This window comes from Callorhinus ursinus, unplaced genomic scaffold (genome assembly GCF_003265705.2).
Source record: "Callorhinus ursinus isolate GAN/ISIS: 27379988/994484 unplaced genomic scaffold, GSC_fseal_2.0 scaffold1, whole genome shotgun sequence".
In the NCBI taxonomy this organism is placed as follows: Eukaryota; Metazoa; Chordata; class Mammalia; order Carnivora; family Otariidae; genus Callorhinus; species Callorhinus ursinus.
Window position 1 is genome coordinate 74,339,979 of NW_027397063.1, and position 26,984 is coordinate 74,366,962.

A 26,984-nucleotide genomic window follows, 5' to 3' on the forward strand; every position below is an offset into this window, starting at 1 on the left:
CCCTCATCAGTCAGCAGCCATCAACATCCAGGCAAGACCCTTCACCAGCAAAAAGATTATGACTTGTTGAAAGCTGAGATTATTGTTAGTATTTTTTAGCAAGAAAGTATTTTTAAACAGAGGTATGTACATAGATTTTTTTAGACATACACTGCTGCACACTTAATAGAGTATAAACATAAATTTTATATGCACTAGGGAACCAAAAAATTCATTCGACTTGCTGTATTGTGATACTCCCTTTACTGTGTGTGGTGCTCTGGAACTGAACACACAACATCTCCAAGGTATGCCTGTGCACTACACTTTTAGCAGTCTGCATTAGTGGCCATGGATTCACAATGATTATACCATTTGATTATTATGTCTACTGACATCATGACTGCACATTTATATACTGAAATAGGTATTAATAAGTGTATTTATTTTTCCTTCATATAACAACTTCAATTTGATGTTGATTTTTTAAATAAGTTATTAAGTAGTCAGTCAGGTTATGTATTTAAACTTTATCACAGGATAAGAAGGGATGAAGCATTTATAAAATATTTGTTAGGGTCTGATATGGTGGAAAAGCAACTAGGTACTTGGGAGACCAAAATGTAAGTTATAAGTATTCTGTTTTGGATCTATAACAGAATCCCTTAAGTTAGAAGCTACTGCTTTTACCATGAGCAGTATAGTATAGCCAGTATTCATATCAGGAAACAACAACAAATATTTCCAAGTACAGATTTAAACAGGATAATGTATTAGGTAAAAAATTACAAACAATAACAACATAAAAATATATTGAAGTTAAAGAACAGACATGCTAAGTGAATCCTACTTAGCTATTTAGACAAGAATTGAAACAAAGAGTAGAAAACAACAGGGTAGAAAAACAATAATTACCTTATTAATTTTATATTGCTGGGAACCTGAGAAACATGAAGAAAATAAAACATGTCCATACAAGGTAAAACAAACAGGGCCCAGCAAATCTTAAAACTATTGTTACAAAAACTTGAAAATTAAACTTTAAGCAGAAAAATTATTATTTAGCAACACTGGGTCCAACTGACATAATTCTAAAAATTTATTTTTAAAAAAACACAAGAGTATTTTAGCTTATTTTCAGTTCTTCCAGGGAGCAAGCAGTTCATTTACCTTGCAAAATGACTATTAAAATTGTACTGATCTGCAATTCTTGACTTCTACATGTAATGAAAAGAATTTACTTTAGCACTCAAAAAGAGTATTTGAGTACTTTCTATGTGCTCTGTAGTAAGCTAAGGACCACAGGTGATAAAAACAGATGACTTGGTCCCTGCCCACTTGGAGTTGATAAAACCTTAGTGATTTGGCCTTATTTACCTCAGATATCACCTAACTTCCTATTTCTACTCACGTATTTAAGATCAGACTGGAATTATTTTCTGATTTCAACATGGGACTCCCTGCACAGTTATCTAGAAAGCAACTGGATATTTTTGTTTAGATGTTAAGGAAAGAGGGTTGGACTTGAGATTGGAACCCAGCAAGCATAATGATGATAGTTAAAATAAAAAAAAAAACACGCATGTGACTGCCTATTATGAGTGTACAGAGGAAGAAGAGAATAAGAGCAAGAAATGGAATTCTCAAGGCTATCATTTAAGACACATGTGGGAGAGAAAGAATAAGCAAAGGAGAAAGATCACCAGATAGGAAGGAAAACAGAGAAGTGGTATGGCAGAAACACAGGAAGTTGCAAGAAGGAATTATTTCATATACTGTAAAGAAAAATGAGAACTGAAAAAAGAGTGCTGAATTTAATAATTAGGAAATCATTGGTGGCTTTTGTCAACACAGTTTGAATATAACAGTTAAAAGGGCTACAATGTATTGATTGAATGGGGATGAAGAGGAGAGTGAGGAAGTGGGGAGAGCGATTAACTACAGCTGGATCAAATGAAAGATTTTTTTGGGGCGCCTGGGTGGCTCAGATGGTTAAGCGTCTGCCTTCAGCTCAGGTCATGATCCCAGGGTCCTGGGATCGAGCCCCGCATCGGGCTCCCTGCTCCGCGGAAGCCTGCTTCTCCCTCTCCCACTCCCCCTGCTTGTGTTCCCTCTCTCGCTGTGTCTGTCAAATAAATAAAATCTTTAAAAAAAAAAATGAAAGATTTTTTTTGTGTAAACGAATCATATATTCAGGTTTGAAATGAAGGATCTGATAAAGAGGGAGAAAAACAAAGCTATGAGAAAGAAAAAATTATTGAAGATCAAGGAATTACTAAATGTAATATGTTATCCCAGATGGGATTTTGAAGCAGAAGAATTTTCTTGAAAAAATAACAATGTCTGAATAAAGTATGGAGCTTAACTAATAATAACGCATTAGTATTGGTTCATTAGTGTAACAAGTGTAGCCTAGTAATACAAGATGTTAACAATAAGAGAAACTGGGTGTGGGGCGTCTGGGTGGCTCAGTCGGTTGAGCATCCCACTCTTGATTTCAGCTCAAGTCATGATCTCAGGAGCCTGAGATCGAGCCCTGAGAGCCCAGCATCTGTCATCAGCAGGGAGTCTGCTTCTCTCCCTCCCCCTCTGCCCCTGCTCCAGCTCACAGGCTCTCACAGGCATTCTGTCTCTCTCTAAAATAAATAAATAAAACCTTATTTAAAAGAGAGCGAGAGGGGCGCCTGGGTGGCTCAGTCATTAGGCGTCTGCCTTCGGCTCGGGTCATGATCTCAGGGTCCTGGGATCAAGCCCCGTGTAGGGCTCCCTGCTCAGTGGGAAGCCTGCTTCCCCCTCTCCCACTCCTCCTGCTTATGTTCCCTCTCTCGCTGTGTCTCTCTCTGTCAAATAAATAAATAAAATCTAAAAAAATAAAATAAAAATAAAAAATAAAAGAGAGAGAGAGAGAAACTGGGTGAAGGGAATCTACAGGAATTCTCGGTATTCTTTTGCAACTTTTCTGTAAATCTGAAAGTATTCTAAGATAAAAAAAGTTTATTTTTTAAAAGTTAAAAATACAGTTCTCAAAAACAAGTACATCTACGAATGTAAGCACTGCACACACACGGCCACAGGTGCATTACACTAACCTAGTTTTTCTCATTTTGCATAGATCACTAACAACCTGATCTCAATCTATATGAAACATCATCATTAGGGAGCTCATGGTCTAGGAGACATTATAAAAACTGTTAAAAGCATCTCTGATTACTTAAGAATTTTGACTTTTACTGTCTCCTAATAAATTCCTAAGTTTCTTTTTTTTTTTCAAATTCTGCAAATATGTGCTGGAAAAAGGGCTGATCAACACTGGCAAGTAGGCACTGCACCAATTTCCTTTAAATTTGCATAAAGAGTTGGAGCCATAAAGTCAGGGGGTCTGCTGAATATCTAGGTAGAGGCCAGTGCCTTTACTTTTAAATTTCAATAGGAAAACACACATTAGAGAACCACTTACCTTTCAGTAGTAAAGAATCAAGTCCACCTTCACATCTTTGTTGGCATTTTTCAAATTTGTATATTAAAGAGTACAGTGGAGAACTGAGATAAGCAAGAATATCTATATTCCCTTTGTAGTTCAGGAGATGCAAGAGTAAAGAAACAATTTCCTAGGTAACAGATGACTAAGACCTGAACCGACTATATACTACTTAAGCTTTGCCTAACAATTGCACTCAAGGCAAAGGACTCTTCAAAGCAAAATCTTAGAATACCAATATGTAACACAAGTATTTATTGGGAAAAATGTGCTTGATACTATATGAGGCACTGTACCAAATTTCAGTAAAAATATCTGAACATTCTGAAATATCAAGCTACTTAGTATGTCATTTATTAAATTATCCTATAACTTAATTTTTAAAAATTCAATTTATAAATACTATGAGCATTGACTATATATTAGGTTTTATGCTCAGTACGGTGGAAATATCAAAATAGAAGTTAGGGCCTCTGTTCTGGATAAAACTTCATTTAGAAAAAATAAGGCCTCTTAATAAGCACAAAAAAAAACCAAAACATCAAGTAAAATTAGTAAAATTTTGACTGAAATAGTAGTAGCTCATTAGATGACTCACTTTATTTTTTTTTTAAGATTTTATTTATTTGACAGAGAGAGAGACAGCGAGAGAGGGAACACAAGCAGAGGGAGTGGGAGAGGGAGAAGCAGGCTTCCCGCTGAGCAAGGAGCCTGATGCGGACTCGACCCCAGGATCCTGGGATCCTAACCTGAGCCGAAGGCAGACGCTTAACTGCTGAGCCACCCAGCTGGCCCTTATGACTCACTTTTTTCTTTATAGGAAATTATCAAATACACCCTTCTGAACAGAGTTAAATGTATGATATAATTTCATTACAGATATAATAAAAGTTATTAATAAAAATGGAGTATATTTTTTCAGCATTTCCAATTTCTATTTCAATACCACAAACTTGTCAAACTTCAAAATAAAATTTTGAGTCCCTAAGGTTCAAGACAAAAAGGAAATTAAAAACTTGAAAAACTTCCAAAAAATTTGCCATGCTGTTCAAATCCAATTTATATGTACTGCATTTTATGGTAGATAACATTTTCAAGAGGAGATATACATTAAGGTTCAAGCAAGTCCTAACTTTTTCTGGTACCTAAAATATTATGTCAACTTGAGAATGGCCATTGCTGACTAACTAAAAGAACTCTTGATCACTTCTCTCCTTTTCCTCTATACACCTGTCACTCCAGAGTACCGCTGCCACCTAGAAATCTCTCCTAACTCATTTTCTAGTCTTTCTTTTTTTTTTAACTTTTACTTTAAATTTTTTATTGTTATGTTAATCACCATACATTACATCATTAGTTTTTGAGGTAGTGTTCCATGATTCATTGTTTGTGCATAACACCCAGTGCTCCACGCAGAATGTGCCCTCTTTAATATCCATCACCAGGCTAACCCATCCCCCATCCCCCTCCCCTCTAGAACCCTCAGTTTGTTTTTCAGAGTCCATCGTCTCTCTCTCATGGTTTGTCTCCCCCTCCGATTTCCCTCCCTTCATTCTTCCCCTCCTATCTTCTTTTTTTTTTCTTAACATATATTGCATTATTTGTTTCAAAGGTACAGATCTGTGATTCAACAGTCTTGCACAATTCACAGCGCTCACCATAGCACATACCCTCCCCAATGTCTATCACCCAGCCACCCCATCCCTCCCACCCCCCCACCACTCCAGCAACCCTGTTTGTTTCCTGAGATTAAGAATTCCTCATATGACCCTCCCCCTCTCATGTGCTCTCTCTCTCTCTCTCTCATTCTCTCAAATAAATAAAATCTTAAAAAAAAAGAATTCCTATCAGTGAGGTCAGATGATACATGTCTTTCTCTGATTGACTTATTTCACTCAGCATAACACCCTCTAGTTCCATCCACGTCGTTGCAAATGGCAAGATCTCATTCCTTTTGATGGCTGCATAATATTCCATGGTGTATATATACCACTTCTTCTTTATCCATTCATCTGTCGAAGGACATCTTTGCTCTTTCCACAGTTTGGCTATTGTGGACATTGCTGCTATAAACATCGGGGTGCACATACCCCTTTCAGATCCCTACATTTGTATCTTTGTGGTAAATACTCAGTAGTGCAATTGCTGGATCATATGTAGTCTATTTTCAACTTTTTGAGGAAGCTCCATACTGTTTTCCAGAGTGGCTGCACCAGCTTGCATTCCCACCAACAGTGTAGGAGGGTTCCCCTTTCTCCACATCCCCGCCAACATCTGTCTTTTCCTGACTTGTTAATTTTAGCCATTCTGACTGGTGAGAGGGGCTATCTCATTGAGGTTTTGATTTGGATTTCCCTGATGCCGAGCGATGTTGAGCACTTTTTCATGTGCCTGTTGGCCATTTGGATGTCTTCTTTGGAAAAATGTCTGTTCATGTCTTCTGCCCATTTCTTAATTCAATTATTTGTTCTTTGGGTGTTGAGTTTGATAAGTTCTTTATAGATTTTGGATACTAGCCCTTTATCTGATATGTCCTTTGCAAGTATTTTCTCCCATTCTGTTGGTTGTCTTTTGGTTTTGTTGACTGTTTCTTTTGCTGTGCAAAAGCTTTTTATCTCGATGAAGTCCCAAAAGTTCATTTTTGCCCTTGCTTCCCTTGCCTTTGGTGATGTTTCTAGGAAGAAATTGCTGTGGCGGAGGTCCAAGAGGTTGCTGCCTGTGTTCTCCTTTAGGATTTTGATGGACTCCTGTCTCACATTTAGGTCTTTCAACCATTTTGAGTCTATTTTTGTGTGTGGTGTAAGGAAATGGTCTAGTTTCATTCTTCTGCATGTGACTGTCCAATTTTCCCAACACCATTTGTTGAAGAGACTGTCTTTTTTCCATTGGACATTCTTTCCTGCTTTGTCGAAGATGAGTTGACCATAGAGTTGAGGGTCCACTTCTGGGCTCTCTATTCTGTTCCACTGATCTATAAGTCTGTTTTTGTGCCAGTACCATACTGTCTTGATGATGACAGCTTTGTAATAGAGCTGGGAGTCTGGAATTGTGATGCCGCCAGCTTTGCTTTTCTTTTTCAAGATTCCTCTGGCTATTCGGGGTCTCTTCTGGTCCCATACAAATTTTAGGATTATTTGTTCCATTTCTTTGAAAAAAGTGGATGGTATTTTGATGGGGATTGCACTGAATGTGTAGATTGCTCTAGGTAGCATTGACGTCTTCACAATGTTTGTTTTTCCAATCCATGAGCATGGAACGTTTTTCCATTTCTTTGTGTCTTCCTCAATTTCTTTCATGAGTATTTTATAGTTTTCTGAGTACAGATCTTTTGCCTCTTTGGTTAGATTTATTCCTAGGTATCTTATGGTTTTGGGTGCAATTGTAAATGGGATTGACTCCTTAATTTTGTCTCTCTTCTGTCTTGTTGTTGGTGTATAGGAATGCCACTGATTTCTGTGCATTGATTTTATATCCTGCCACTTTACTGAATTCCTGTATGAGTTCTAGCAGTTTTGGGGTGGAGTCTTTTGGGTTTTCCACATAAAGTTTCATATCATCTGCAAAGAGTGAGAGTTTGACTTCCTCTTTGCCAATTTGGATGCCTCTGATTTCTTTTTGTTGTCTGATTGCTGTGGCTAGGACTTCTAATACTATGTTGAATAGCAGTGGTGATAGTGGACATCCCTGCCGTGTTCCTGACTTTAGAGGGAAAGCTCTCAGCTTTTCCCCACTGAGAATGATATTCACTGTAGGTTTTTCATAGATGGCTTTTATGATATTGAGGTATGTACCCTTTATCCCTATACTCTGAAGAGTTTTGATCAAGAACAGATACTGTACTTTGTCAAATGTTTTTTCTGCATCTATTGAGAGGATCATATGATTCTTGTTCTTTCTTTTGTTAATATATTTTATCACGTTGATTGATTTGCGGATGTTGAACCAACCTTGCAGCCCAGGGATAAATCCCACTTGGTCGTGGTGAATAATCCTTTTAATGTACTGTTGGATCCTATTGGCTAGTATCATGGTGAGAATTTTTGCATCCACGTTCATCAAGGATATTGGTCTGTAATTCTTTTTGATGGGGTCTTTGGTTTGGGGATCAAGGTAATGGTGGCCTCATAAAATGAGTTTGGAAGTTTTCCTTCCATTTCTATTTTTTGGAACAGTTTCAGGAGAATAGGTATTAATTCTTCTTTAAATGTTTGGTAGAATTCCCCTGGGAAGCCATCTGGCCCTGGGCTTTTGTTTGTTGGGAGATTTTTGATGACTGCTTCAATTTCCTTAGTGGTTATAGGTCTGTTTAGGTTTTCTATGTCTTCCTGGTTCAATTTTGTTAGTTGATACATCTCTAAGAATGCATCCATTTCTTCCAGGTTATCTAATTTGCTGGCATATAGTTGTTCATAATATGTTCTTATAATTGTTTGTATTTCTTTGGTGTTGGTTGTGATCTCTCCTCTACCTTGCCTCACTCTTGAACAGATTTAAGATGGCAGGACTGGGAATGAGAGATAATAGGGAAAACTGCTGCTGTTGCTAATTCTCTTCCACACTGCTAAACTCCCTGGAAAAACTCTCTGGGTTCACATCTTGACACTGGTATTCATTAGCTACTGACCTTGGAAAAGTCCACACTTTGAGCTCTTCCCTTTTCTTCACAAAAGCAGACATGGATAAAATATCTTTTTTTCTTTAATTAAGAAGACTTAGCTAGCCTTAAAATAAGATAACCATTTCTGTAATCAGGGGCTGAGCCTTTGGGACTCTGTGTCTGGAAAGAAGCAGTCTGAAGTTCAGTTCCTATGGCATGATAAGGATTAATAGCACCGCTTTGTACCTGGGCCCTAGGGTCAGATTCAACTGAAAAGGAAGCTGAAAAAAGCTGTATACCTTTAAATATGTATAAAACCTCCAAAGAGATAATAATATCTACTTTTTTAAAAAAGAAAATATTCTGAGAAAAACCAAGCAGATATGCATCAAGAAAAGATGAAATTGAGAGATCCAATAAATTCTGGAAATAAAAAACAGTCATTTAAATTAAAAATTCGGAGGACAGGATGAACTCTAGACTGGACACAGGTGAGAGAATTAGTGAATTGGAAGCTAGAACTAAGGAATTCACAGTGAAAGCAACACAGAGAGAAAACAGATGAAAAATATGAAAAAGAAGTTAAGAGCCATAGAAGACAGATTAGTATCAAGCAAGAGTTCTAGACTGAGAAAATTAAAGGCTGAGAAGCAATATTTAAAGAAAAAAAATGGCTGAAAAATTTTCTGAACCATAGCAATAAAGCCTTCAGATTGAAAGCAGACACAAGTGCAGAGCAGGAAAAACATGAAAAAATATGACAGATACAGCAAAATTGCAAAATATCAAGGACAAAGAGATAATCTTAAAATCAATGGGACACAGATTACCAACAGTAATGGCAATTAGATTAAAAACATATTTTATACCAGCAATTACAAATGTCAGAAAGCAATTAAATAAGAAGTACCTTCAATATGTTGAAAGTAAATGTTAATCTAGAATGCTGTATCTACCTAGTGTTCAATAATAATTATGAAATAAAGACATAAAAACTAAGACAGATCATCCCTACAAACCCTTGCTTAAAAATTACTAAAGGATGTATTTTATTAAAAAAGCGAACCCAGAGAGATCAGGTGGTATGCAAGAAACAATGGTGAGTTAGATTAGTGATTAATTAGGGCTGGGGGCTGGAGGTTTGTGAGGATGGAAAGTAGAAGTTAACTGGCAGGGCATTTCTTTTAGGGGGTATAAAAATGTTCTAGCATTGGACGGTGGTGATGGCTGCACAATTCTATGGATATACTAAAAAAACTGAATATTTTAAATGGGTAAATTGTATGGTATGTGAGATAAGTCTTAATAAAGCTGATAAAAGGAAAAAAGCAGAACTACACTATTACATAATAGTAATGTGGAAGGTGACAGAAGAAATACTGGAGTTAAAACTTAAATCCCTATATTATTTGTATGTGGATAGAGATACTCAATTTATAGGTATAGGTAGAAAATAATGAAATATAATCCATAGCTTCTACCTCATCAAAGAAAAAAATATGAAAAGGAACTTACCAAATTCAATACAAAGCCAATCAAAATCCTAGAAAGATTCTCCACAGAATTAGACAAACTGAATCTATATAACATATGGAATAGTAAAGTTCAATGCAATTCTGAAAGGAAAAAAAAAGGACTGGGGTCTGCTCAGCCAGATGTCAAGACTTATAAAAATACTGTAATTAAGACAGTGCATAACACTCCACTTAACATCAATGGATAGATGATCCACGCAGAAAATCAACAAGGAAACTTGTTGGCTTTGAATGACACATTGGACCAGATGGATCTAACAGATATATTCAGAACATTCCATCCTAAAACAGCAGAATACACATTCTTTTCAAGTGCACATGGAACATTCTCCAGAACAGATCACATAGTAGGCCACAAAACAAGTCTCAACAAACTCAAAAAGATCAAAGTAATACCATGCATCTTTTCTGACCATAATGCTATTAAAACAAAAATCAACCACAAGAAAATAACCTAGAAAGCACACAAATACATGGAAGTTAAATAACATGCTACTAAACAATGAATGGGTCAACCAAGGAATCATAGAGAAAATAAAAAAATACATGGAGACAAATGAAAATGACAACACAATGGTCCAAAATCTTTGGGATGCAGCAAAAGCTTTTTTTTTTTTTTAAAGATTTTATTTATTTATTTGACAGAGAAAGAGAGAGAGAGAGAGAGAGAGACAGCGTGAGAGGGAACACAAGCAGGGGGAGTGGGAGAGGGAGAAGCAGGCTTCTGGCTGAGCAGGGAGCCCGATGCGGGGCTCGATCCCAGGACTCTGGGATCATGACCTGAGCCGAAGGCAGTCGCTCAACCAACTGAGCCACCCAGGCGCCGCTCTTTTTTTTTTTTTTAAGATTTTATTTATTTATCTGACAGAGAGAGTATAAGCAAGGGGTGTAGCAGAGGGAGAGGGAGAAGCAGGCTCTCCGCTGAGCAGGGAGCCCAATGCAGGGCTCGATCCCAGGATCCCGGGATCATGACCTGAGGCAAAGATAGACGCCTAACTGACTGAGCCACCCAGGCACCCCAGCAAAAGCTTTCTAAGAGGGACGTTTATAGCAATACAGGCCTACCTAAAGAAGAAAGAAAAATCCCAAATAAACGGCCTATCCTTACACCTAAAGGATCAAAAAAGAGAAAAACAAAACCCAAAATTAGTAGAAGGAAGGAAATAAGAAAGATTAGAGCAGAAATAAATGAAATAGAAACTAAAAAAAAAAAAAAGAACAGCTCAATGAAACCAGGAACTAGTTCTTTGAAAAGATCAAAAAAATTGACAAACCTTTAGCCAGACTCAAAAAAAAAAAAAAAAAAGAGAGAGAGAGAGAGAACACACAAATAAATAAAATCAGAAAGGAAAGGGGAGAAATAACAACTGGCACCACAGAAATATAAAAGATTATAACAGAATATTATGAAAAATTATATGCCAACAAATTGGACAACCTAGAAGAAATGGATAAATCCCTAGAAACATATAGCCTCCCAAAAATGAATCAGGAAGAGATAGAAAATTTGAACAGACCAATTACCAGTAGTGAAATTGAATTAATAATCAAAAAACTCCCAACAAACAAAAAGTCCAGGACCAGATGGCTTCACAGGCAAATTCTACCAAACACTTAAGGAAGAGATAATACCTATTCTTCTCAAACTAGTCCAAAAAATAGAAAAGGAAAACTTTTTAATTTATTCTATGAAGCCAGTATTACCCTGATACCAAAACCAGATAAAGACACAACAGAAAAAGAGAACTACAGGCCAATATCCCAGATCAACATAGATGCAAAAATCCTCAACAAACTATTAGCAAACTAAATCCAATGATATGGTAAAAAAATGATTCATCACAATCAGTGGGACTTATCCCTGGGATGCAAGGGTGGTTCAATATTCACAAGTCAATCAATGTGATACATGACACCAATAAAAGAAGGGATAAAAACCATATGATCATTTCAATAGATGCAGAAACAGCATCTGACAAAGTAGGACATCCATTCATCCTGCAACAAAGTAGGATTCGAGGGAACACACCTTAACATAATAAAGTCCAATATAAAACCCCACAGCTAACATCATACTGAATGGGGAAAAACTGATAATTGTTTCTCCCAGGATTAGGAACAAGACAGGGACGTCCACTCCCACCACTGTTATTTAACAAAGTACTGGATTTAACATAGTACTGGAAGTCCTAGCCACAGCAATCAGACAAAAGGAAGGAATAAAAGGCATCCAAATTGGTAAGGAAAGTAAAACTTTCACTATTTGCAGAAGACATGATATTATATATAGAAAACCCTAAAGACTCCACCAAAAAAGTACTAGAACTGATAAATGAATTCAGTAAGGTCATAGGATGCAAAATCAATGTACAGAAATTCATGCATTTTTAAACAGTAACAATGAAGAAACAGAAAGAAAAATTAAGAAAGTAATCCCATTTACAACTGCACCAAAGATAATAAAATACCTAGGAATAAACTTAATCAAAGAGGTGAAAGCCTACTTTGAAAACTATATAACACTGATGAAAGATCATTGAAGACAACACAAACAAGTAGAAAAATATTCCATGCTCATGGATTGGAAGCACAAATACTGTTAAAATGTCCATAGTACCCAAAACAATCTACAGATTTAATGTACTCCCACCAGAATAACAACAACATTTTTCACAGAACTAGAACAAGTAATCCTAAAATTTGTATGGAACCAAAGAAGACTCCGAACAGTCAAAACAATCTTGAAAAAGAAAAACAAAGCTGGAGGTATCACAATTCCAGATTTCAAGTTATACTACAAAGCCATAGTAATCAAAACGGTATTGTATTGGCACAAAAATAGGTCCATAGATCAATGGAATAGAAAGCCCAGAAATAAACCTGTTTATATGGTCAATTAATCTCTGACAAGGGAGGAAAGAATATGCAATGGAGAAAAGACAGCATCTTCAATAAATGGTGTTGGGAGAACTGGATGGCTACATGCAAAAGAATGAAACTGGACCGCTGGCTTATACCACAGACCAAGATAAAATCAAAATGGATTAAGGACTAAATGTGACACCTGAAACTATAAACATCCTAGAAGAGAGAAAAGGCAGTAATTTTTCCAACACTGGAGGCAGCAAATTTTTCTAGGTATGTCTCCAAAGGCAAGGGGAATGAAAGCAAAAATAAACTATTGGGACTACCTCAAAATAAAAAGCTTCTGCACAGCAAAGGAAACAATCGACAAAACTAAAAGACAACCTACTGAATGGGAGAACATATTTGCAAATGACATATCCGTTAAAGGCTTAGTATCCACAGTATACAAAGAAATTATATAACACCCATAAAGCAAATGATCCAATTAAAAAATGGGCAGAAGACATGAATAGATATTTCTCCAAAGAAGAAATACAGATGGTCAACAGACACATGAAAAGATGCTCAACATCATTTGTCATCAGAGAACTGCAAATCAAAACTACAATGTGATATCACCTCACACCTATCAGAATGGCTAAAATCAAAAACACAAGAAACAATAGGTGTTGCAGAGGATGTGGAGAAATAGAAATCCTTGTGCACTACTGGTAGGAGTGTAAACTGGTGCACCCACTATGGAAAACAATATGGAGATTCCTCAAAAGGTTAAAAATGGAACTATCCTACGATCCAGTAATTATACTACTGGGTATTTACCCCCAAAATACAAAAACTCTAATTCAAAGGGATACATGCACCCTTATGTTTATAGCAGCATTATTTACAATAGCCAAATTATGGAAGCAGCCCAAGTGTCCATCAATAGATAAATGGATAAAGAAGATGTATTATACTGATGTGAAGAATTTGAGAAACAAGACAGAAGACCATAGGGAAAGGGAGAGAAAATGAAACAAGATGAAACCAGAGGGGGAGACAAACCGTAAGAGACTCTTAATCTCAGGAAACAAACTGAAGGTAGCTGGAGTGGAGGGGGGTGGGAGGGATGGGGTGGCTGGGTTCCGGACACTGGGGAGGGTATGTACTATGGTGAGCGCTGTGAATTGTCTAAGACTGATGAATCACAGATCTGTACCCCTGAAACAAATAACACATTATATGTTAATTTAAAAAATTAAAAATAAAAATAAAAAGGATGTGTTACACACACACACACACACACACACACACACACAAAACAATGGAATATCACTCAGCCATAAAAAAGAATGAAATCTTGCCATGTGCAACAAGTATAATGCAAGTATAATATTAGCAAGTATAATGCTAAGCGAAATAAGCCAGTCATAGAAAGACAAATACATATGATCTCGCTTAAGAAACAAAACAAATGAGGGGCGCCTGGGTGGCTCAGTCGTAAGCATCTGCCTTCTGCTCAGGTCATGATCCCAGAGTCCTCGGATCGAGCCCCGCATCGGGCTCCCTGCTCTGCGGGAAGCCTGCTTCTCCCTCTCCCACTCCCCCTGCTTGTGTTCCCTCTCTCGCTGTGCCTCTCTCTGTCAAATAAATAAAATCTTTAAAACAAACAAACAAACAAACAAACAAACAAAACAAATGAGCAAAGGGAGAAAAAGGCGAAAGAGCCTAACTAAGAAACAGACTCTTAACTATAGAGAACAAACTGATGGTTACCGGAGGGGGGTGGGTGGGAGGATGGGTGAAATAGGTGAAGGAAATTAAGAGCACACTTACCATGATAAGCACTGAGTAATGTATAGAATTGCTGAATCGCTATATTGTACACCTGCAACTAATATAACACTGTATGTTAACTACACTGGAATTAAAATTAAAAACTTAATAAAAAAGTGCATTATTGGTACGCCAGATCAACAGGTGAATGAAACTAAATAGAGAATCTAGGAAGAGAACATGATATGTGAAAGAGAATGCTGGTATATAACAGAGAAAGCAAACAACATCCATTAGTGGGGAAAAGATAGCTCATTCAATAAAAGGTACCAGGACAAATAAATTTCCATATGGGAGAAAGTAAAGTAAATTCTCTATTCCATACATAAAAAATCAACTCCAGATATACTAGAGACCTAAATGTTGAAAAACTAAATTTTAAGACAATTTGAAGAAAACACTAGAAAAATAGCTCTATGATCCTGGCATAGGAAAAGACTATCTAAACAACTAATAAAGACCAAAATCATTAGTCCTAATAAATTTACCTACAAATAAATTTAAAATTTCTCTATCAAAAAAAGACACCATCAACAAAGTTAAATACAAAAAGGGACGAACTGGAAGAAAAGATTTACAACCACAACAAAGAATAGGAATACAGACTACAGAAAGAAGTATTGGGAAAAGACAAACTATCCAATAGAAAAATGAGAAATCTATTCATATGAGTGAAATACAGGACACTTGAATCTCATTAGCAATCAGGAAAATGCAAATAAGAACAAAATAAAATACAATTCACACCCATCCAGATTGGTAAATTTCTTCAAGTGTGACAGTACAAAGTGTTGACCAAGAGGTAGGGAAAGGGGAACTCTCACGTTTTGGAAAATAATTTGGCAATGCATGTAATAGTTATAATGTACACACCCCGTTACAGCAATTCCACTTCTAAGTACTTCAATAAAAAAAAAACAACCATAAACATAAATAAGAATGGCCACTGCAACATTTTTTGTAATAGAAAAAAATGACAACAATCTAAATATCCATTTGGGAAGAAGAGACTCTTGGAAGACTGAGTAGGATGAGGTTGCTTTATTTTGTAGTTCGAGAGCCTAGCAACATGCTATCACAGATTAGGTGTTCAGAAAATGTTCGAGTGAATGAGTAAATAAATGAAAAAGAAATAAATGAGAAACAGTTTTTGTTATATGGAGAACGAAAACTAGACAAAAACCCTTGCCTTCATGAGATAAAGGAGACAAGTAAATTACAGAGTATGTTAAATAGTGTTAAGTACTTAGAGAAATAAAAAGCAGGTAAGGGGGATAGGGAAGTACTGGGGAGGGTTAGAGTTTTATATCGAATGTCCAGAAAAGGCCTCATTGGTAAGTAACAACTGAATAAAGACTTGAAAGGAGTAAAGGAACCAGCAGATAAGGGGATGGGGGGAGTTGGGAAGGGTGGCATTCCAGGCAGAGGTAACAGCCAGGGCAAAGATCCTGAGATTGAGGTATGCCTGACACTTCTGATGAACTGCAAGGCAGCAGTGTGGATAAAGCAAAGTGAAGTAAGAGTGATGGGAGATGAGAAGTGGTTTGGGGGGTCAAGGTGGGGGGGAGGGTGCACAGAGAGATACAGATCAAACACAGACTTTACTCTGAGCAAGAAAGCAAATCCTTAGAAGGTTTTAAGCGCAGGAATTACATGATCCAACTTGTGTTTTTAATAAGATCACTGTGCTGCTATGTTGAAAACAGACTGCAGGGATTGAAGGGATATTTAATGACAATAATAGCATCATAAGGTTCTTTTGGAGAATCTAAGCAAAGTCCCTACTTCAATGCTGCTGGGATACTTGGGATTCCTCTAATGCTTAACCTCCCTATTAAATGAAAAAGTGGGTATCTAAGAATATGTGTCTAAAGATGGAGATAAAAGGAGCAAATATTCAAAGATCTGGGTTCTTAAACATTAAATTCCTGAGGTTAAAACTTAATTAGATACACCAAAATAATACTATCATAGGCCTGTGCGCCTCCTTTTCCTACTCTTGAGAGAAAGGCAAAGAACACAGGTACTTCTAAACTGATGCTGAAATAAATGATACTGATTCATTAATTCAACCCACATTTGGTGGGTGGGTACGTACAATGAATGGGCCAGCTGCTGTCTTGAGTACAAGGGATATAAACATGAACAAGGTATGTCCCTGCCCTAAGATAGTCACAGTCTAGTGAGTGTGATACTTAGCCTTATATTGTGTGCTATACAGAAACAGGAACACACTTTTAATGTTACCAGCAGCACTAACAGAAATATAACATGTGTCACAAATGCAAGCCACATATACAATTTTAAAATTTCTAGTAACCACATTAGAAAAATAAATAAAAAGAAACAGGAAAAATTAATTGAAATATTTTACTTTACCCAATATAGCCTAAATATGAACATGTAACCAACATAAAAATTGAGATATTTTACATTATTTTTTGTACTGTTTTTAAAATCTTGTGTGTATTTTACACTTAAGAATGTCTTGATTCAAACTAGCCACATTTCAAGTGTACTGGACAGCACAATTATACAGGACAGATCTATTTTCTAGAAAACTGAAAAGAATTTGAGAGTTACAAGTATAGGACAAAGTAAACTAGAGGGAGGCCTGAACATATTCACATGTTTAAGGAAAAGACTAGGGTAAACATACTATATAGATAATTAATAGGGAGTGTGGAGAGCTGGATGAAAGAACAAAATTAAAAGCACAAGTGGACTGGTTAGTTTGGAAAAGAGGACAGTCACACCTTTCTTTGTGACAGGTGGAAAGGAAAGATTAAATACAGATATAAACAAGTTTGGTAAGTGTGAGAGAACAGAAAGTTGAAAGAGTTTAGGTTAACAGCTTGCCATCTTTCTCAGCGAATCAGAAGACAATCTCACCAGCCCTTTCACTATTGCCAATACAAATCTGAAGGCACTACTTTACAGAACAATTTAAGAAACAGTATCCTGGTATGACAAGATTAAGTTGTATTTTTGTAAAATTACAGTACTTTTCTAACTTTCTTCTGGAGTAGTCAATCTTGAATTTTGTCATTTTATCTCTAAACACAGAAGCAATACTATGGATTCATTCTTTCTTTCCTTACCTTTTCATTTATTCAGCATACATGTACCCAATGTCTACTCTATGTCAAGTACAGTGAGACTGAACATACAGCGATGAATAAGGCCTACATTTGTATCTCCAGTATTTAGCATTATAATGTCTGCACACAGTAAGTGCTTTAAAAGCACAGCATTACACTGTCCTGTAAAGAAATATTACACGTCAACTAAAATACACATTAGCAAAGGCTTTCATTTAAAATCTAAAGAAGTGAGGTGCCTGGGTAGCTTAGTTGGTAAGCATCCAACTCTTGATCTCAGCTCAGGTCTTGATCTCCGGGTTGTTGGTTCATGCCCATACCTACCATGGAGCCTACCTTAAAAAAAAAAAAAAAAAAAAAGTCTAAAGAAGTGCTGTCCAACAGAATTTTCTGTGATAATGAAAATGTTTTACTCTGAACTGTCCAATATGGTAGCTAATAAGCACATGAATTTTTAATTTAATTAATTGAATTTTAATTTTAATGTGGTTAATGGCTACCATACAAATCCAAATATTAGCATACAGTGAGTAGCTAATAGAATTACCACTATTATAATCAAGGTGCTATCATCTCTAAGGGATTAATACACATAATATGCTGTCAGAATAATGAGTACACTCTGAATACTAATTGTACCAGAAAAACATAAGAAATTTTGCTTAGAATTTTCTTAGTGTAAACAAACTTTAGCACTGTGAGCCAAAAAAAGAACAAAAGAAAAAGAAAAAAGATATGCCAATCTTTTTCTTTTTAAGATTTTTTAAAATTTATTTATTTAATTAACAGAGAGACAGTAAGAGAGGGAACACAAGCAGGGGGAGTGGGAGAGGGAGAAGCAGGCTTCCCACCCAGCACGGAGCCCAATACCGTCTTGATCCCAGGACCCTGGGATCATGACCTGAGCTGAAGGCAGCTGCTTAACCAACTGAGCCACCCAGGTGCCCCAAGCCAATCTTTTCTTTTCACTCTATTTCCCCAAGTTGGAAAACATCAACCTTTTGAGTTTTCTCATTGCGTCAAGAATTGAAAATACTTTGTGGAAATAAGGAGTCAAAATTTTCTTAAATTATGAAGTACTAAGAGCATAGGAATTACTTTTGTAATAAAATGACAGGAAACTTTTTTTTTTGGCAAGACAACCTAAGTTGTTGAAAATCAGGATTCATATAATGAATAAAGTGTTTATAATTAAAAAAAAAACCTGTCCCTGCAATTTAATTTCCCCAAGTTTGTCCCACTTACCTGAATTTTTAAAATGAACCTATTGTTAAAAGATATGGTGACAAAATCCACTGAGCAAACGGAAGCATAATCTAAACTACACTGAGCTGAATAATTCCTGGTGTAGTAACTAAAATAGATGTCCGAGATAGCAAAATATACTCTCATTACTCTGTGTATCCACTATCCGTAATGTATGATTTAAGTGACTGTATAAACTTAATCAGAGATACAAAGTCCTACATTAGCACAGATCTGATTACATACTTAGAAGAGCTGATAACTTAAAAGTAAAACCAGTGAGGCGAGCAACTAAAAGTCAGAGATAGCATTTTTTATGCACACTAACTTGTTCAACTTGTTAATCACCCAGTAAGGCAGGTGTCTTGTAAATTAACCATACAACTTCCTGCCCTTCCTTTTAGTTGTGTTCATTTGAAGCCATTTTAAAAAACATTACCAGATTGCCTGTCTTGAAGATGAGAGTGGTTATACAACTGAGATTTTATTCAGGTTAACAGAAATACCTAACACTTAGAAGCGATGTCTTAATCTACTAGGAAAAGCTTTAAGAAAACCACTTTTGAATGATCTTCCTACCACACAAAAACAGTACTAGGTAAATAAACCTTCTATACATGAAGACTGGCAAATCAAAAGCATGAGATCAGACCTGTAATAATTAACTTTCAGAGTCAAGTTGTGCTATGGCTTATTGCAACAAGGCCAAGGTATTACCATATAGTATTATAATGACATCATTAGCTTAGTGTCCTAATAAGGCATATATATGGAATACCTGAATTTACAATTAGCTAAAAATAGGAAGACAACATTTGTTTGAACGGCAGGCAGTTCCAGTTTTATTTATATTTTTCTGAGCGATGCCCTTTGCAAAATGAATTAACAGAAGGCTGACTCTGAAATAGATTTAACATTAAAATGCTGTTCTAGAGCAGGAAAAAAGAGGTATAAATGTTTCAGTCCCACAAAATCTTTACCGTGCCACAAAAGTCGTTTTTGCTGCGTTGCCTTTTGAATCAGTAAATGAGAACACTGAACTGTAGAAACATTAATTAATGCAACTTAGAAATTAAGCAGTAACCAGCGAAAGACCTCATCAACGAGCTAAGGTTAGGCTTCTTCAGCCAGGAACAATTTCTGTCCTCATTGTCACTGTCACCTTAGTGCTGTATTTTCTGGGCTATAGTTGCCAGGAGGCAGGAAAGATTTTTCTCTCTGAATTAATTCTGAGAAAGGTGGCGCTTTTTATATGCCTTAAACCACCCTTTTATTTGGAGAATAAAATGACAGGAATAAAATGACATTCTCCAAATGTTTCAGTAAAACTGAGAAGTTAACCACCGGTCCCAAACCTCTGTCGTTCAAACTGCCTTGAGAGAACGGGAAAAAGTAAGGTTTCACAATCCAAAAGTTTGACTTGGGGTGGGGTGAAGACAAGGTAAGAGGGAAAAACAGTCCTTCAAAACTTTCGTACACCTCTTTTCCGAAAGCTGACGGGGTGTTCGAATATTTTCTCTTTCCCTCACCTAGGGCTTGAGTAAAATTTCTTCCGAGGCGAGTGGTCACATTAGATAAGGTACCCTCCTCCTTGGTAACTAACGCAACACTGAATCGTGACACCCTAACTGAAAACTGACAAGAAGGAGCTGAAGATAAATTCTCCCCTTCCCCTTCCCTCAAACGTGTCCCAAATTGTTAGGGGCAGGAAAGAGAAGCCTCTCGTCTCTCCCCAGCACCTACTCTCTTTCCGTTCCCTCGCCCTGTTTCCTCAGCGGGGACGCCGAGCCCGCTCGGGACTCCCGATTGCGGACGCGGCGCCCAGGAGCGGCGAGAACCAAGGAAACCAGAAGCGCGGGCAGGAAGCAGCCGCCTCCCGCCGGCCTCGGCGTCCCGGGCTCGGAGGCGAGATTCGTGCGGGAGCTGTGCGGGGCTTTCCGGCTCGGGCCCCGCGCCCGCCTCCGCCGCGGCCTAGCCCGGCGCCCGCGCCCCGGCCTCGCGGCTCCGCGCCGCCGGCCCTTCCCCGCCGCCCGGGCCCGAGAGGCCGCGCGGCGGCAGACGTCCCGGAGGAGAGGAGGCACTTACCAGCTGCTGCCGGACCCAGCGCCACATGCCCCCGCCGGCGCCGTCCCGGTCCCGCGGGACGCGGGGGCCGAGGGGCTGCAGGTGGAAGCTGACGAGCCAGAGGGGGGAGCGGGAGTGCCCCTCTGGCTGAAGTTCCGCTCGCCGCCGCCGCCACCTCACTCCCCGCGCCGGGTCCCCATTTCGCCGCGCCGGCCCCGAGGTCCTACAGGCGCGGCCCCGGCGCCGCCCCCGCCCGGCGCAGCTGAGCCTGCCGCCGCGCCGCAGCCACCTTCATTATTGACCGTTGTCACCCGAAGCACCACCACAACCCCACCCCCGCCCAGGCCGGCCCCTCAGCCCCACCCGGGACCGCCCCCGGCGCCCCGGCCCGCCCCCGGACGTGACGAAAGGAGCTGTGCGGACCGAGGGACCCGGCGCGCTAAGCAGCGGTCAGGAGCTGGGGGTCAGCCGGGTGGGCGGGACCGGCAGCCGGCCTGGCCGGGTGCGGCTTCTCCAACGCGGCTTCTTCCTTCTGTTCCACACCTCCCCCCCTTCTCCCAATCCAGCGGTCGGATTAAATCGCGTCTGTCTTCGGAGTCTGCAGCCTCTTGCCGACTCTTTCTACCTCCTGTTGCAGGTCTGTGGCTGTCTGCCTTCTTTGGTCCCCTGGTCCCCCAACACGCACACGCACATTCTCGAGTGTAGTGACTGAAAGTTAATTCCCAGAGGTCTCCAGTTTGGGTTCAATTAAATTTTCGAAGTCTTTTTCTCATTGCATAACGCAGCCCTCTTCTTAAGCAAATGACTGAGCTGGAGCAAGGGGAATCTTGATCACTGCCTCTAGTTTTGAGAAGAGTTGCCACTGCCCCTGTGCCTGATCCAGTCTGGGCCACCGTTTCCCGGAGAATGGACGAGATACTCTGTTTTGCTGGCTAAATTGAACAGGCTGGGGGGGGGGGCAATATTTTGTATGGAAAGGTAGTTGTTTACTGTTAACTGTCAAACTCCTGCAATCAAAAACACTCTAGAAGTAGCAAGACCTAGGTAAGATAAGGGTGTGTATAAATAAAGGTAAGGAGAAATGAGTGTAAAAGCAACTAGAACAAGGCTTTGACTTGGAAGGTTGAAACGAAGTGCTAGATCTCCGTCTTGTTCAAAAGTAGCCCCACGTAGGTCATGAGTGTTCTATATGTATCGTGTGCAGTATTTTTGCTGAATTAACACTTCACCAACATACAGGTGTTTGTGGTTAAAACAATCTTTTTAAAGATTTTATTTATTTATTTGAGAGAGAGAGCACATGAGAGGAGGTCAGAGGGAGAAGCAGGCTTCCTGCTGAGCAGGAAGCCCGATGCGATGCGGGACTTGATCCTGGAACTCCAGGATCATGACCTGAGCTGAAGGCAGTCCCTTAACCAACTGAGCCACCCAGGCGGCCAAAACAATTTTTTAATTAAGAGAAAACAGAAATGAGAGTAAGTGACCAGGCAAGTTATTGTATATATACATAATCTTTTAGTTTCAATAAACATTCCATATTATATAATGATTATCCAGTGCCACAAATAGAGCCTTTCCTTAGGGATATTTATGATCTATAAAACTAGCAGTGGAATTTTATATTATAAATAATCCAGGTACAGAAATTAGCCAGATATTAAGAGAAAAAAGTAGTCTCACTTTTGTTCTGACCTTGCTTTATGACCCTAAAAGGAAGTTTGAGATATATTTACTTATTGTTATAGTAATAAAATATCACTACCATTCATGGAGCACTTGTGTGTCCCAGACCCTGTACTAAGCTCTTTACTTGCATGGTCTAATTTAACCTCCCTCAACCCTTTCAAGTTGAAATTATTATTTCCAATGTATGGATACAGAAATGGAAGCTCAGGTTAAATAACTTGCTCGGCTTAAATAACTTGGCAAAGCTGGGATTCAGATCCTGGATGGTCAAGCAACAAAGCTCATGTTCTTAAGATATGTAAAGAAACAAAAATATCACCATACCTACTTAGTGTAACTTCTTTTCATCTGCAAGTGGTCTGATTAAAGTTAGGCCTGGAAATTTTTACTTATATGCCACTAATATTTATCAAGACAACATAAGAAGTAGAAATCTAAATGATACTTTGTGCATTATTATTTAACTGTGTCCTAAATTCCAAAAGATAGAAGTTGGGAAGAAGACTTGATTCTAAATGCTACAGAGGGATGTGGTAAGAAGTGATCTCAAGATAACTGTAAAGATCCTAACTGCAGTTCAGACTGTCAAGAACAGAACACTCAAAGCACTGTTTTGCTCTCAAAGCACTTATCAAGAGCAATATTATATACCTCATATTAATCCAAGGAGCATAGAGTATTTTTATACTGTAGATTATAACCCATTAGTAGTAATGAAATCAATTTAGTGTGTCATAATCGGTATTTTAAAAATAGAACAGAAAACATCAGAATATATTGCACAGTGTAATATGTATTGTTTTCTGAAACTTTTGTACAGACACACACACATGCATACCAGGTCACAATATAAAAAGAATTTCTTCCTATTGGTTGCAGTTGGAAAGATTTAAAAAGCACTGACATAAGAATAACAGGACTTAAGGTAGGCACCAGCTATAAAAGGAAGAAAGAAAATGTGTTTGGAGTCAGTGGCAATTTATTCGTTTCAGTTATTTCTTAAGTATTGAGCACCAAATGTATGCATAACAACTGCCTCAAATTAGGAGAAGACACAAATGGAAATTTAAGGTGACCCTTTCTCTCTGAATGGAGTTTATAACCTAGTTGAAAAGAGAAGTTACAGAGAGCATTCAGTTAAATAACTGTAGGAGCAAATACTTAGAGAGTGGAGAAAGCTGAAGGTGTTTGAGGTGGCACTAATAAGAGTAATAGGTAGTAACTAAGAGGTGGGGTTGGGTGAGCAAGGACAGGCATATCATGGGGAGAGTTTCTGTTTAGTCACAAGAGTTTACAGGAGGTGGGCAATTCCTGGAATTTTCTGAACAAGGAAATGATAGGATGAAATCAATGCTATTCCATAGATACTATACGTGATAGGTAGGAGAGAGAAGGAAGGTCAGATACGAAATTATTACTAGAGTGAAGCATTGAGTTCAAAAGTGCTGGACTGGCAAAGAGCCAGAAGTAAATAAAGCATGTTGTAGGAAGTTGTGCTCTGGTGACAGACAAGGAAATCTGAAACTTCGGCCATTCCAAGTGAGGTGACAGCCTTCCAAGAGAGTAAGTTTACCAGCATCAAACAGTCATTGAATTAATGGTAAATAGAGTTATTTTCCTTGAGTCAACCTGTTAATATAATTCTGTGCTTGTTACACTTGTGAGGTATGTTTAATCCCAGGGCAAAAAATACATCTCCTGGTTTGGTGTAATAGATATAACAGGGACAAAACAAAGGAAGATATTTTTCTTGATTAGAACATCTTGGACTATCAAGAGAATCTCAAGCACACTTCCCGCTGAACATGGGGCTGGATCCCAGGACCCTGAGATCATGACCTGAGTCAAAATCAAGAGTCAGCTGCTTAACTGACTGAGCCAGCCGGGTGCCCTCTTTCTTCCTTAATTGTAAGTTGCCCTTTAATGACTCAATACTACTTTTGTGTGAACTAGATGCAGCGTTCTGTCACTTCTCTTGTAAAAAAAAAATAGAAAAATGAACTTGTGTACCTTTTGGACTTAGTTTTACTTGTCATAAGAGGGGAGGCACTCAGACAAGTGCCTGTGCTTGACTTACCGACAGAAAGAGTGATGGCCTCAGATCAGCTGCAGCAACACCAAAGCTGCTGTTAATTGACAGTCTCCGGACCTAACCGACTTTTGGTTACTTGTGCCACATAATAGATCAAATTATTTAGACATCTAGAGGTATTAGTTTTAACTTCTGGACATCATGAGGAAGTTTCACTGCTTGATGTTAGATATTTTATGAGTGTTTTTCTTTCTGATTAAAATGATTGCATTAGGGATGCCTGGGTGGCTCAGTCGTTAAGCATCTGACTTCAGCTCAGGTCATGATCCCAGGGTCCCGGGATCGAGCCCTGCATTGGGCTCCCTGCTCAGCGGGAAGCCTGCTTCTCCCTCTCTCACTCCCCCTGCTTGTGTTCCCTCTCTCGCTGTGTCTCTCTCTGTCAAATAAATAAATAAAATCTTAAAAAAAAGAAGAAAATACAATGACTGCATTAGGTCAAACTCACAGAAGGTAGAATGGTGGTTACCAGCGGCTGGGAGAGGGGGAAAGGGGAGGTCTTGTTTAATGGGTACAGAGTTTTAGTGTTATAAGATGAAAAGAGTAAAAAAAATTTTTTTGGAAATGAAAAGAGTTACGAAGATGGATGTTGGTGATGGTTGTGCAACATTATGAATATATTTAATACCAACAAATTTACACTCAAAATGGTTAAGATGATACATTTTATATGTCTATTTTACCACAATAAAAAAATGGGGAACACTGACTGCAGAGGTCGGTGTTTGCTAGCAGCCACTTCATAGACTTTGTAGGCTAAACCATCACAGTTGTGTTCAATGGCAGAATCTTGGCATTTGCCCTTTTATCTGTATTAGAATAGATCCATAGTTGTTTTCTGAGGAAAATCTTGGCTTAGTCCACAAATATTTCCTCAGTTCTCCTCTCTTTCCTTACACTTTTGAAAAACAATGTTAGTCCTCTCCCCAGTTCTGCTGCGTACTAATGGAAGTGAATATGCCCTAAATTGCCAATGCGTCTGTCTGCTTTGCAGAGATGATCAGAAATGCTCAGTTGGCAGAGGTAGTGTTAATGGAGGATTTCCTGAAGACCATTCACTCTTTTTGGGTGATCTTAATTTTGTCTTTAAAAGAAAAGTGATGATAAATCTGTCTTTGGAAAATCTGGTTTTGGCTCCTCCGGTGATTACTTTTACTGAACTGCAGTTTCCGGCCATATGAACAGCTGGAGTCTAGGGACCACAGAGATGCAGCCTGAGGAATCCCACAACTGTTTTTACCATGGAGGTGCAGGTGAGAATGCCTGCTGCTCATCATGTTCTCTTAACAAGAGCCTGCAGAAATTCATTACCACAAATAACTGTGCATGTCTCTTGAGCAACGAGTTTGTTTTATAATGTGAGCATTTTGAATTATGTAATAGAATGTGCTTCCTTCCATCATGTGTTGGTACTTTAAAATTTTGGAGGCTTGCTTATGGCAAGTGCCCAGACTCAACACTGTACGTTTTGGGAATTACCTTTACCCTGAGTTCTTACTTGTCTACTCTTTGTTTCCCTTTGGTTCAGTTACTCCACTTAACATCTTATTGTAGTGTACGTATTTCATAAGACATCTTCAGTCTTCTCTGAATAAAAGGGATAAAGGAAAATATGACATAACCATTCATTATTATAAGTCATAAAGATTAGTTTTTTGGGTTTTTTGGTTTGTTTTTATTTTATTTGTTTATTTTAGGGGGGGAGGGGCAGAGAGAGAGTCCTAAGCGTATTCCTCGCAGAGCGCAGAGCCCAACATGCGGCGGGCTTGATCTCAGGACTCTGAGATCATGACCTGAGCCGAAAACAAGACTTGGTCCCTCAACTGACTGCGCTGCCCAGGCACCCCTGTTTGTTTGTTTGTTTTTCCATAAAGTTTTAAGATGAGATAATCCCAAATAATTTAATCTGAAGATTATGTGATTTCCTTTACCTCCACAGCAATTACATATGTATTTTCGCTACCTTATAGTGACTACAAATGCTAATTTGTATGAATAGCAGATTGACTGGAAGCAATGAGTAAACATTCAAAAACTGAAGCTAGGTAATGCAATGAATGAAAAGAGAAAAAAAATGTGAGCAAGAAGAAAACATGCTGAGTCAAAGTGAAATCAAGAATGATATTCATTAAGATTGTAACTAGTAGAATGGTTTGGAAGTTGAGCATTGAGAAATGCTACTTCAAAGAGATGTCTGTATGGGAGACAGGATGAAGGTGGCTACTTGTCGAAAGGGCTAGCTTGAACATCTGATTTTGGGAATAGCCTACCACTAAGGAAGGGTGTAAGAAATTCACATAAAGGCAACAAGCGTGTTGTTTCCTTAGTGCTCAGGTTGGCTGAGCAGAAGGGCTCTGGGATGGACTGAAGACAGGTTGATTTGGGATTATGGGAGATAGGATGCTGGGGCAGAAACAAAATGTAACCAGGAGAAGCCACACTTCTCAGGGAAGCAGGTGAGAGGAAGATCTGAGCTGGAGAGAGCTGAGATCTAGCAGTAGATCCACAACAACCTAGAGCAGCAGAA

General features: G+C 38.5%; 1 protein-coding gene across 2 annotated transcripts in view; it reads right to left on the reverse strand.

Moving 5' to 3' along the window:
- The window catches only part of ATP11B (ATPase phospholipid transporting 11B (putative)), a 124,950-nt gene extending 103,943 nt beyond the window's left edge, over positions 1-21,007 (reverse strand). Inside the window, exon 1 of one of the 2 annotated variants that reach the window (XM_025878088.2) lies at positions 20,704-21,006. In XM_025878088.2, the coding sequence (XP_025733873.1) occupies positions 20,704-20,730 (27 nt within the window). In that variant the 5' untranslated portion in view covers positions 20,731-21,006. Of the gene's footprint in view, positions 1-20,703 lie in introns of both variants that reach the window. The other variant, XM_073896721.1, reaches the window with a different exon arrangement.
- Positions 21,008-26,984: the final 5,977 nt, after the last annotated feature.